At 48.9% G+C, this 13,804-nt stretch overlaps 1 protein-coding gene across 2 annotated transcripts in view; it reads left to right on the forward strand.

The window, feature by feature from the left end:
* The first annotated feature begins 541 nt into the window (after nt 1-541).
* The window catches only part of LOC139561312 (TBC1 domain family member 14-like), an 85,825-nt gene continuing 72,562 nt past the window's right edge, over nt 542-13,804 (forward strand). The window contains exons 1-3 of one of the 2 annotated variants that reach the window (XM_071378324.1): nt 542-642; nt 1,049-1,202; nt 6,282-7,074. In XM_071378324.1, the coding sequence (XP_071234425.1) occupies nt 1,160-1,202; nt 6,282-7,074 (836 nt within the window). In that variant the 5' untranslated portion in view covers nt 542-642; nt 1,049-1,159. Of the gene's footprint in view, nt 643-662; nt 683-1,048; nt 1,203-6,281; nt 7,075-13,804 lie in introns of those variants that run through there. The other variant, XM_071378323.1, reaches the window with a different exon arrangement.

The following is a 13,804-nucleotide window of genomic DNA, read 5'->3' on the forward strand; positions in this document are numbered from 1 at the left end:
TTAAGGATGCATTGCCATGAGTTCAGTGTTATAATTAATGGGCATAATAGTTGTAGAGAGTATCAATATAGAGAATTTGATATCAGTGTAAAGATACACTTTCACAAGGAGGCAGTATAATGCAGAAATTAGTCTCCTTCCTGGCTCCACATTGAAACCAGAGGGCAGATATGATCTGCTACATACATACAATAGTCCTAATAAATAGTACAGCCTTGTCACCTGTATATGGTCAAATATTTTGAAACTACTTTTATTTGCTCTTGAATTGCTGGACTGAACTATACACTTTTTACATTATTTGGTCATAGGAAAGTGATTATGACTTTAAATTCTGCATATGTGGAGATTGAGTGAAAATAATGGAAAACCCCACATTGCATTACAGCAGCTAAGTGTCACAATATAAATGCATAGAACACCATCTGTTTTCATTGTCATCTGGCGTCCTAGTTTAACATCTAACAAGGACTCAATTTACCATAAGGTTCCTGGACAAGTTGACCACATTGAAACTCTTGTCTTGTTTGTGATGGGGACATTGGATGGAGACAATGAGACGATTATTCACGCCTTGGCGGCTGACAGGTGAATTCATCGACGCTGTCGTTTTCTTGGCTCGATTACATTGCGCTCAATTCGGTAAGTTTATTTTAAAATGGCTGCGGAAGCACCGAGACAGGTATGTTATTACAAAGACTGGATAAACTTACCTAGTGTCTTTTCATAGAATTTGAACCAATCCAGATTGTGTAGTTATTTAATGCTCTGTTGTAACATTTGAGCAACACTATCGGCTTGAATAAAGGAAAGGGGAAGCGTATAGAACTGACGTAGCGTATCATTTGAGACGTTGGTAATCGCGTGAGCGAGTCGTTTGCCAAGTTGACATGATTGGCATTTGTGGCACTTTTAAGCCACCAAAATGACACATTCGTACGGCTCGTACTTTTACCTATCACTGCTGAATGACACGTTGTGTGTGTGTGTGTCAATGAGTCCTAAAAGCGTACTTAACAGACACTTTTCTCTGTAAACAAACACCAAGCTATGCTTAGAGCGGAGGTGAGGATAAGTAAGTTGCAGCAACGTATCATCATGGACCGATCGAGGAGCCGACAGCAACCGGCCCCGTTGACAGCCCACCTGTAGCATCAACATGGCACATTCCACGGAGGGGACCAAAAACCGGAGAGGAAGTGGTAGGTAGACTGTCGTTTTTGGCATTTGATTTATGCTAGTAGTGGAGCTGGAGCAACAGGTGGATGATATGTAAATCAGTAGCCTATTTATTCATAATGACATTATTGCCTATGGCACAATGCTGCACTGGCAATGAAAGTGCAGTAGCAAATGATTAGAAATTCATAGTGATTGCCACTCCTTGACACTCAATGGTGATGTATTGAACTTAATAAATTGTGGTTGGAAGAAGCTAATCGTGTTTTCCTCTAGTGACAGTCTAACTCAACAGTAGCGGTGCGTGGTTAAAATCACTGAGGAAGCCAAGCCAATCACTGAGGAAGCCAAGCCAGTGAAGAAGCCATATTACAACCTATGTTACGATAATTGCGTTGTTGGCTCTATAACCCATTCGTTCATATGCCAGGGTGATATGCAATAAGCCGTGACAACAAAAAAGAGAACAGTCACACAATGGCGGAATCAATTCAACTACACATATGTTTGTTTCATCACAACTGGAGACCAACATCTGTCCGGTGAACTCCACAAAGAAGATATTGCATGTAACAAACAGTTATATGACCTGCAACATGGTCAAGCAAGTTCATGTTTTCAACAGTTTATTAACAACTATTGATTTAGAACCACAGATTTATCACAAGTCAGCACAAAGACAACAGGAGTACTGCACTGCCCCTACTATTTCAGCACCATTTCAACTTAAACATTTTAAACATAATCAAATCAACAAGGCTACACTTAGTTTAATACACTGGAAACAAACTGAAAGATACCGAAAACAATTTAGTCCAATCAATGTTGCTAAATATCATGTGGCTGTACATGGTACTGATTTCTGTGTGTGTGTGCGCATGCATGCACAGAGGTGATTCTTTTTTTTCTTTTTTTTGACTCGCCCTACTTGTAAACTACTTGAATGCTAATGCCATCCTCTTTTGTGTTGGCAAACTGTCTATGGCTCTGTCATACAGTACGTTTTTAGTTTTTGTTGTCGTAGGCTAGCAAGCATTTTAGCTCGGTAGCCTAACTTCATCGCATGGGCAACAATGAACCAGCTAAGTTAGCTAGCTAGTTAATGTGAGCCTAAAAGGGCTAGGCTACATATTGAACTTCAATCGTCTCAGGCCAATGGCACAACATTCATTAATGGTTAGATCAGAACTGGTGTCATAATCATTGGCCTGTACAGAGAATTAAGTCAAAACCACAAGCCAAATCCCCATCTCCATCCATGGCTTAGGAAAGGCCTGATTTAGCATGCTAGCTACTGCAGGACATCAACACAAGCAGACCAGAAACAAAGATGACATTTTGCTTAAAATGTGATTTGATTGGTGTGAAGCCAAATCCAAACTAGCCACCCTTGGGGGGGGGGGGGGGATTTTGCTGAACCAGGACAACCCAAAGTTGAGCTCAGTTCAACGCTGATTGGCAATTTCTTTATAATTGTTTTATCAAGGGAGGCCAAATGCTTGCTGATAATCAATCAAATGCTATGGCAGCAACATGTCATACTATTTCAGTCCAGACAGCATAAGATAAATAGGCTACACATAGTTCGACAGAGGGGCGCTGTTTCCCTCACTCTGATTATTTATCCACTGAGATTCAGCCACTGGCGAATTTACTGAAAAATATAAAAACACAAAGAGACGAAAGATACATTATTTTGTATATACAGTACCAGTCAAATGTTTGGACACACCTACTTATTCCAGGATTGTTTAAAAATGTGTACTATTTTCTACATTGTAGAATAATAGTGAAGACATCAGAACTATGAAATAACACATGGAATCATGTAGAAACCCAAAAAAGTAGCCACACATTGCCTTGAAGACAGCTTTGCACACTCTTGGGTATTCTCTCAACCAGCTTTGAGGAAGTCACCTGGAATGCATTTCAATTAACAGGTGTGCCTTGTTAAAAGTTAATTAGTGGAATGAATTTCCTTCTAAATGCGTTTGAGACAATCAGTTGGGTTGTGAGAAGGTAGGGGTGGTATACAGAAAATGGCCCTATTTGACAAAAGACCAAGTCCAAATTATGACAAGAACAGCTCAAATAAGCAAAGAGAAACGACAGTCCATCTTTACTTTAAGACATGAGGGTCAGTCACTATGGAACATTTCAAGAAGTTTGAAAGTTTCTTCAAAGGCAGTCGCAAAAACCATCAAGCGCTATGATAAAACTGGCTCTCATGAGGACCGCCACAGGAAAGGAAGACCCAGAGTTACCTCTGCTGCAGAGGATACGTTCATTAGAGTTACCAGCCTCAGAAATTTCAGCCCAAATAAATGCTTCCCAGAGTTCAAGTAACAGACACATCTCATCTACTGTTCAGAGGAGACTGTGTGAATCAGGCCTTCATGGTCGAATTGCTACAAAGAAACCACTACTAAAGGACACCAATAAGAAGAAGAGACTTGCTTGGGCCAAGAAACACGAGCAATGGACATTAGACCGGTGGAAATCTGTCCTTTGGTCTGAATTTGAGATTTTTGGTTCCAACCACTGTGTCTTTGTGAGACGCAGAGTAGGTGAACGGATGATCTCCGCATGTGTGGTTCCCACCATGAAGCATGGAGTAGGAGGTGTGGGGTTGCTTTGCTGGTGACACTGTCAATTATTTATTTTGAATTAAATAATACCACAGCATTCTGCAGTGATACGCCATCCCTTCTGGTTTCCGCTTAGTGGGACTATCATTTGTTTTTCAACAGGACAATTACCCAATACATCTCCAGGCTGTGTAAGGGCTATTTGAGTGATGGAGTGTTGCATCAGATGACCTGGCCTCCACAATCACCCGACCTCAACCCAATTGAGATGGTTTGGGATGAGTTGGACCGCAGAGTGAAGAAAAAGCAGCCAACAAGTGCCCAGCATATGTGGGAACTCCTTCAAGACTGTTGGAAAAGCATTCCAGGTGAAGCTGGTTGAGAGAATAGCACATGTGTAAAGCTGTCATCAAGGCAAAGGGTGGCTACTTTGAAGCATCTCAAATGTGAAATATATTTAACTTTTTGTTACTACATGATTCCATATGTGTTATTTCATATCCCCTGGCATCCATGAATACACACCACTGTAACGCAACATGAGTTTCTAGTCATTACATCTCCAGCAATAATGAGAACAATGCAATTTTGCACTAGGTATGAGTGTCCAGGGTGTGTTGAGAGGTGTGATGCAGGATTCACACTTGTCAAAGTGAACAGGCCTAGACTCATTCCGCTCCACTCAGTCTTCAGTCTGTGTCCAGCATTGTCATCTTCAGTTCAGTCGCGTTGTCTGTATTATGCGTACACGGAATCCCTTTTACGCTGGTACGTTTTGTTATTACACCATTTTGTTCTCTCTCTTTCTCTCTAGTAGAGGTGCTTTGATATATCACAGAGAGGAAGTGTATCATCTAGTCTTTATTAGCTTAAGCATTGTTGTTTGTGTAGCCTAGTCGTTGATAGTGGTCTTCTCTATTGTGAAATGTGTCCATGCCTTTCCCGCGACGCTAAACCAAACACAGGAAACAGACTCGGCTTGTACTACTTTCAGGAACTATGGCAATCATTCACATACCGACCAGGAGTAGAAATTGCCAAACGCATGACATCTTAACAAAAATACTACTGTGAGGAGATGAAGACAAAATGCAGTGTCATTTCAGCTTCTTACCAAATACAGATTACGCTTGACATGTTATTTTAATTCCTATAAAAATGTTTTACCACTCGTCCGACTCAGTGGTTTCCAGGCTGGGAGACAAACCATTATCACGACAAATGATAGCATCGGTTGCCATGACAACATTGATTCATTTTCTTTCTGCCAGGTGTGAGGTTTAGATATTAAAAGAAGCATGTGCTTCATTAGCACAGTGACAACCTGTCTGTCGATCTCGCTCTGCTTTCTTCTGTCTCTCCCCGCTCCTTGTTTCCAGCCTGTCTTGGGGCCAAGTCCAACTGAGACTCACATGACAAACTCTTGATCAGGTTAAAGCTGACCGGGGCTTTAGGTCAGTTTAGTCAGTGGGAAACTGCTATCATTAAGGAATTTTATTCAGTTCTCAATCATATGTACAGTCAGTAGCCTATTTTTTTTGTCAGATAATCTTTATTTTCTCATACTATGTTTTTCCCTTTTTCTTGTAGCGCTTGGTGACAAGTATTGTGCCAGGGGCAGTATATCTATCACCCCCCCACCCGGCGGCAGTATAGTGTCTCTTCCAGTTCTGCTCAGGAGACGTTAAACTTGTGGGAATCTTTTAATCACAGTTTCCTTCAGATCCACACAATGACACTGACTGCACTCTGCCGCTTTACACTGTACTTTTAGTTTTACTGTGGTAGAAAATAGGTTTTTAGAAGCTTGTCAATCCAATCCAATTTTTAAAGCACTTTCAAAGCAATTTCTCCCAATTGAACATAATTTCCCTCATTTTCTAATTCAGATTCCCCTGAATTATAAAATGGGGGGAGTGTCTGACACATCTCTCTCCGAGGGGTCTTCTCTCCTGGACCTCAACAGTAAGACCCCTTGTTGCCTAGACTCCGATGTACAGTCTTCGCTTATTTGTTGCTGTCCAGGCAGGAACACAGTACAGGAGGTCCGTTCAGATTTCAGGCTGCGTTTTGGGTTTCAGTTTCAGCCTGGTTACTGGCCGGATCCTCTTTCACTTCCCTGTATGTTTCTGCTCCATTGTTACTGTTATTTGATGGCCTGGCCAATGGGGAGGTGAGTTCTGAGTCAGTGATTTGTCAGCAGAGAACCTAATCTCTGTCCTAGTCCTACTTTTCCTCAGTAGTTAGGTTCCCGGAGCATGACTTTCTTGCTCTGCTGACCTGTCAACCCAAAGTTGGTCCAATGAATTCAACTGTATGCTAATGTTGTTTGAAAAACGTCACGCCGAAGGACAATATGAATGGAATTTTTAAATGTCTATATGCGAAAACATTTGTGCCTGGCCATTTAGAGGCCATCCAGACAACCATCACTCTACTATATGACATTATCACTAGTAGGAGACTCTCGTCCCTATAACAGCTCTGTTTCAATTAATTCCTTGTTCGTTCCAGGTGCGGCTGGAGGAACCATAATGAAGAATGGCATGGTCAGCATAGACCCCGTTTCCACAGCACAACCAAGCCCAGACCTCCACAACCACCATGAGCACAACAAGCCCCCCTTCACCCAGCACTCCCTTCCCAGTTATAAGGCCTCCGCCCTGCACTACGGCAGCCCCCAGCGGGGCCATGATGACCAGGACTGCAACAGCCTGGCCTCCCAGGACTCTGGCATCCCCACCCTGGAGATCAACCACCCCGAGCACATCCACGCCCACCCACACCCAGGAGAGAGTGGCCTTACCCTGGGGTCGAACCATCACGACCAGGGCCCCGCTACCCTCTCTCTGGACCAGTTTGGAGACAGCGCTGGCCTCCGCAAGTCCTCCACCTTCCCCCGCAGCAGCTTCGACTTGGTGCGCCTCTTCAGCCCCGCCCCCAGGTCCAGCGCTGGTGTGGGGGTCATCGCGATGGGGATGAGTGGCGTGGGAGGCAGAGCCCTGAACCGCAGCGACGACATCTCAGTGTGCAGCGTGTCCAGTCTGAGCACGGAGCTCTCTGCCACGCTGTCGGCGTCCAACGAGGACATCCTGGACTTCATGGTCACCTCCGACTCCAGCGCCATCGTCACCATGGAGACCGACGATGGCGGCAGCGCCCACTTCTCAGACGTGGCGCTGTCGTTGTCGCCAGGCGGCGATATCGGCGGGGGTCTGCGGAGTCCGCGGCGGAGACACATGGATCCGGGGGCAGAGGATGAGGGCAAGCCCAAGATGCTGGGGCCACTGGCTAGCTTCTTCAACAGGTAAGATTAAATCTGTCTACACAGTGAAGGTTATCACTATGTGATCTTGACAGTCTTTTTGGGTCAGTGTGCGTAAACCAATTTTCAACGCAAATCCCGCATTGACATAGTGCACTGTTTTTAGAAAGAAATTTGAGTTACACATGACAGATGTACATAGGATTCAGTGCTTACAGTAAACACATGCCCCATATTGTCTGTACAGCTATACCACATTATTGAAAAACATTGCTCAAGCTTACTGTGCAAACTTCAAAAAGCTCACTCGCACCCCTCCACACACGCAGAGTTGGGTACCGTCAACTTGGCTGCCCTGTGTACAGTATAGTCTAGGCCAGGGGTGTCTCACATTTAGCTCCCTGCGCTAGCCTATATCCCCAGTAACCTTATTGGTACCCTTGCACAATCTCGGTAATCAAACAGTCACCAGTTATGTTTGAGTGCGTGTAGTCACCAGGGCTTGGATGAACAGTGTGCAGACCTGCCAACATGCACGCATTTTGCGTACCAACTACGCAATTCTCTGTCCGTGTACAAGAATCGACTTAAAAGTACGCAGAAATAAATAGGGCCTGATTTAGATTTTTTTTATATATATTTTTTAATGTATTATATTTTATTTTTACAACATTTTAATAAAAAAAGAAATCCACTGAGTAACTCTAACATCCCGACTCTCGAGCTGCAGCAACACACAGACATGTACGGAGTTTGTGTCAACGGACATGGAGATTAATTCATCATTATTCGACGTAGGTACCCGGTGTCTGCCCCTCCTCCCGTTTGTTGTGATGCTGAGTTTCCTGACTGTCAGCTGTACGTAAACACATGGACAAATCCCTTTTTGACTCCCAAGTGTTGTGGAAAGGTAAACACCAATTGTTTCAAGATAACGTTAGCCAACATAAGATGGACATTCAGTGGGCTCTAAAGTGCCAGCAGTTCACTCGCATTTACTTTTGAAAGAAATTAAATGCAAATACGAGAAATAACTGGTCGCATTTGTTCGAGTGTATATATTTAATTCTGCGTCCCATTAGTTGTATTTTCCACGTAACATTACGAGGATCACGCAACTTGATAGACTGTAACAGTAATTATGATCCACGTTACACAAAGCATTACATATTGTAACGACCCGGTATTGTGTTCTGTGTTTGTGGGTGTGTTATGGTTCTCATGGCTACTAGCAGGGGTTAAATATGTCAGGACAGATGGAAAGGTTGGGGGGGTATGATGGGTAATACCGCGGGATTTGGAAATGCATAAATAGGGATTACTGTCTCATTGTTCTCTCTCTTCTGTTCGTGCCTTGATCTGTTCCTATGAGAGTGACTCTTGACCCGACAGGGTAACATTGTGTACGTTTAGCGGCGTGGGTTGTGGCCGGAACAATAGCCCAGTTTATGAATAAACCTGTGTTCTGACCTGCACACCTAGAGTCCGTCTCTTTTCCCTTTATGACCCAGCCGGGTCATTACATTGGTGTCAGAAGTGCTTTCGAACTACGGGATAGAGACTAGGCGAGTTAGCTGTTCAGTATAGGCCGGGTTGGCGTTAGCGTGACTCGCATCTACGGTCATGATGCTTGGGGCGAGACGGAAAATTAAGGAAGAGTCGGACAAAGTGTCCGTGGTGGGCTCGGGGGTACCCGGTCGGGAGGGTCAGGCGGCGACTGCCGTAGGAAGGCTGGAGAGTCACATGGCGGGAGTTAAATTGTCAGTCAGCAAGATGGCAGAACTGGCGGGTTTTCCTTCACACCTCTCGAGAGCAGACGTCACGACGACGGGGATATCGACGTCACCGGGTGCGGAAATGGCTGGGCCTGCTAAGGTAAACAGAGATGGCGGCGACCTATTGCCATTAGCCACGGTAGCGGCTAAACTACCAAAGTTCAATGGACAAGGTAAATGGGAAGTTTTTTTCACTCAATTTGAGTTGTTGGCTAGAGCCGGGAGGTGGTCTGACGAGACGAAAGCGTTACAGCTTGCCCTGAGCCTGGCAGAGGAGGCGTCGGAATGCCTGCTAACGCTAGCCCCGGACGAAAGGGACGACTATGGTGCGCTAGTGGAGGCATTGGGGGGCCGTTTCGGCAGCGACGCGCAGCCCAACATGCTGCGGATTGAACTGAGTAACAAAAAGAGACTTCAGGGGGAATCATTAAAGGCGTTGGCAAGTGATATTCTGAGCCTGACCAGGCGGGCTTATGCAACTATGCCGATTGGGGTGCAGGACGAGCTGGCACGGGACAGTTTTATTAGAGCGCTCTCTTCCACCGAACTGGGTAAGCATGTTCAGATGGCGGACCCACCATCTCTGCGGGCTGCAGTGGAGATAGCCAGGAAGAGGGAGCTGATCTGGGGTGAGGGAGTGAGAGTGGAAGTCGCCAGTCAACCAGAGGTGAGAGCAGCGGTGGCTGGGGTGCCAGGGGTCACAAAACCGGAGTGGGTTGACGAGTTGGGCGGGCTAGTCAAGACTGCTTCGCTTGTCATGGAGAGGGGCTCCAGGCAACGTCGCAGTGTCAGCTCAGCTCCTATTGTCTGCTGGGGTTGTGGCCAGCCTGGCCACATTCAGCGAGAGTGTGACAGATTCCCCCGTCACCAGGGAAACGACAGCGGGTTCGCGCGCAGGGGGCTGCGTGGGCCCGCCCCCGAACCCACTGTAAGCAAAGAAGGTACCCAGCAGCGCAGACAAGAGGGTGGGGACCTGCTCCCCCAGGGTGTAGCTGCCGCCGGGTTTCCTAGTCCTGTAGTTGTGGTGGGACGTACCACCGTTGGGGACTTCTGCAATGTCATCGTCAAGGTAGAGGGGGTGGAATGTTTGGCCCTGGTCGACACGGGCTCTACAGTAACCCTGGTGAGACCAGACATACTACCTGTTGGGGTGCGGGTGGAGCCGACCCTTGTCCAGCTACGGACTGTCACGGGGGAGCTAGCCCCCATGTTAGGGAAGTGTCAGCTATCTGTGACCGTGGGGGGGAGAACTGTGGGGTGTCCGGTGTGGGTAGCAGCGGTGCAGGACCCCTGTATACTGGGAATGGACTTTTTGAAAAACTGTGGGGCTCAGTTGGACTTAGCCTCGGGCACTTTGAGGCTGTCGGGGGGGCCCACAGTGGGAATGTCGCCTTCGGGAGGGCCAGCAGGGGGCAGGGCTGTCCCTCCGTCTTCCTCCAAGCTTGCAGAGACTCCACCGGTCATCCCGGCTGCTCCCTTGGTCGTTGTGCCATCCCAGCAGCTGTCTCCGGCGGCGACGGCCTTCACTCCCCATCATGGTGCAAGCACAGGCAGCCCAGTAGCCCAAAATACACTGGCTCCTTCACCCCATCAGCCCGACGGGGGGAAGGAGGAAGCTATCGACGCCGTCGAGGCTGTGTGGCTGAAGAACTGTCAGGGTCTGGATGAGGGACAACAGAGACAGTTAAAGCAGCTGCTGTTGGACTTTAAAGATAGCTTCTCTTGGGGGGAAGATGAGGTAGGACAAACGCACCTAGTCCAGCACGAAATAGACACTGGGGACGCCCGACCCATTAAAATTCGGCCCCGTCGTATTCCCCTTGCCAGGAGGGAAGCAGCAGACACAGCTATTGTAGACATGTTGCGGGCTGATTTCATTGAGCCATCAGATAGCCCATGGTCCGCGCCGGTCGTCATGGTGCCTAAGAAAGGGGGTAAACTTAGGTTTTGTGTTGACTACAGGGGCCTAAATTCTGTCACCACTAAAGACTCTTATCCCCTACCGAGGATTGATGAGTCGCTAGACCACGTGAGAGGGTCCTCGTGGTTCTCCTCCCTTGATCTGCGCAGTGGCTACTGGCAGGTGCCCCTCTCGCCAGGGGCACGTGAAAAAACGGCCTTCTCCACGGATAGGGGCCATTGGCAGTTCAAGGTGCTGTGCTTCGGGCTCTGTAATGCTCCTGCCACCTTTGAGAGGCTCATGGACAGAGTGCTGGCGGGGGTTCCGAGAGACGAGTGTGTTGTGTACCTAGACGACATATTGGTGCACGGCACATCGTTTGAGGGGGCACTGGGGGCAATTAGGCGAGTGTTGGAGAGGATCTCGGGGGCGGGGCTAAAATTACACCCGGGAAAGTGCCATTTCATGCAAAGGGAGGTGGCATTCCTGGGGCATCAGCTGGGTGGTGAGGGCATCAGCACGATGCCAGACAAAGTAGAGGCTGTGAGGGGGTGGCCAGTTCCAGGGGGGAAAAAAGAGGTTAAGAGCTTCCTGGGGCTGGCATCCTACTATCGTAGGTTTGTGAAGGGGTTTGCGGGAGTAGCGGCTCCTTTGAACCACCTTCTCAAGGAGGACACTGTTTTTCAGTGGACCGAAGAGCACCAGCGGGCGTTTGAGGCCCTCAAACGTGCCCTGATGGAGGCCCCTGTCCTGGCCTCACCAGACCCGAACCGTCCGTTCATCCTGGACACCGACGCAAGCAATGAGGGCTTGGGGGCTGTGCTGGCTCAGCGTGGCCCTGATGGGGAACACGTAGTAGCTTATTACATCAGAACTTTTGATAAGGCTGAAAAACGCTACTGCGTGACAAGGAGAGAGCTTTTGGCTGTCGTGGCAGCAGTACGCCATTTCAAGTACTACCTGGGGGGCCTGCCGTTTGTGGTCCGGACGGATCACTCCGCCCTGCAGTGGCTTTTCTCCTTCAAGGAGCCAGAGGGTCAGATTGCCCGCTGGCTGGAGGAGCTGCAACCCTACGACTTCCAGGTGGAGCACAGAGCCGGCCTTCGCCACAGCAATGCAGACGCCTTGTCCCGCCGCCCGTGTGCTGAGGATGGCTGTGGGTACTGCGCCAAACGGGTGGAGCGAGAGAGAGAACTGTGCAGGGAGGAGGGAGTCACCGCCACGGTGAGTCAGCTGAGTGTGACAGAGTGCCGGGAGCTTGAGGCTGTGGACGTTGGGGAGTGGAGGCGTCGCCAGGAGGAGGACGCAGAGCTGCGTCCTGTGCTGCGGTGGGTGGAAGAGAGAAGACGACCGCCGTGGGGGGAAGTAGCCCCTCTATCACCAGTCACCAAAGGACTGTGGGCTAAATTCACAGTCCTTAGAGTGGCTGAGGGAGTGCTCCAGAGGGGGTGGAAAAAGCCAGCGACTGGAGAAATTACGTGGCAGGTAGTGGTGCCCAAAAGGCTGCAGGGGAGCGTGTTACAGCAGCTTCATGGGGGAGTAGGCGCAGGGCATTTTGGGGTCTCCAAAACGTTAAAGCGCATGCGTAAAGGCTTCTATTGGGCAAGGCACAGGAGGGATGTTGAGGACTTTTGTAGGCAGTGCGACGAGTGTGCTGCTAAAAAAGGACCTCCAGGTCAGTCACACGCCCTCCTACAACAATTCCCAGTAGGGGAGCCCATGGAGAGACTGGGGGTAGACATAGTAGGGCCGTTTCCAACCACAGACAGCGGTAACAGGTGGATTCTAACCGCCATGGACTACTTCACCAAGTGGCCGGAGGCTTACGCTCTCCCAGACCAGGAGGCGGGGACAATAGCTGATGCGTTGGTGGGGGGAATAATCAGTCGGTTTGGGGTGCCACAGTCTATTCACAGCGACCAGGGAAGAAACTTCGAGTCACGGGTGTTCTCAGAGTTGTGTAGACGGTTAGGCGCAGAGAAGACGCGCACTACTCCGCTTCACCCCCAGAGTGATGGGCTGGTGGAAAGATTTAACAGAACATTAGCACAGCAGCTGGCCATCGTTACCTCAAAACACCAGAGAGATTGGGACACCCACTTACCGTTTATTCTTATGGCGTGTAGGTCTGCTGTTCAAGAATCGACTGCGTGCTCCCCAGCACTACTAATGTTAGGTCGTGAGTTGCGCACCCCAGCCGAACTGACGTTTGGCCACCCTCCTGATAATGACGACGGGGTTTTGCCTGGCCCGAACTATGTGTGTCGTCTGCAGAACCGGTTAGAAGCGGCTCACACCTTCGCAAGAGAGCAACTCGAAAACGCAGGGGTGCGCCAAAAGCGCCACTACGACTCGCGCGCTAGGGGGAGGCACTTTGGAGCGGGAGAATGTGTGTGGCTTCACAACCCCACGCGCAAGAAGGGGCGGTGCCCAAAGCTGGACAGTGCATGGGTGGGGCCGTGTCTGGTGATAGAGAGAGTGGGGGAGGTGACGTACCGGGTGGAGGTTCCCCCACGGAGCAGGAAGGTGGTGGTCCACCGGGATCGATTGGCACCCTACAGAGGGAGGAAAACGGTAGGGAATGGGAGTGAGGGCTCTGATGTGAGCCCACGGGAACAGTCTAACGAGGAGACTCTAGCACAACCTGAGCCTGGGGAGGGGGCTGCTTCTTCGGAGGGCGCTGGAAATGACATTGGGGCAGAGGAGCGTTCTGGGGGGCCACCGCTGAGAGTCACGGGGAGGCCCAAGAGACTGATGCGACCTCCGGGTCGTTTTAAGGATTTTGTTGTGTAACCCTAGGGGCTAGGGTTTAGAAAGGGGGGGGCTATGTAACGACCCGGTATTGTGTTCTGTGTTTGTGGGTGTGTTATGGTTCTCATGGCTACTAGCAGGGGTTAAATATGTCAGGACAGATGGAAAGGTTGGGGGGGTATGATGGGTAATACCGCGGGATTTGGAAATGCATAAATAGGGATTACTGTCTCATTGTTCTCTCTCTTCTGTTCGTGCCTTGATCTGTTCCTATGAGAGTGACTCTTGACCCGACAGGGTAACATTGTGTACGTTTAGCGGCGTGGGTTGTGGCCGGAACAATAGC

The sequence above is a fragment of the Salvelinus alpinus genome, chromosome 31 (genome assembly GCF_045679555.1).
Source record: "Salvelinus alpinus chromosome 31, SLU_Salpinus.1, whole genome shotgun sequence".
Classification (NCBI taxonomy): Eukaryota; Metazoa; Chordata; class Actinopteri; order Salmoniformes; family Salmonidae; genus Salvelinus; species Salvelinus alpinus.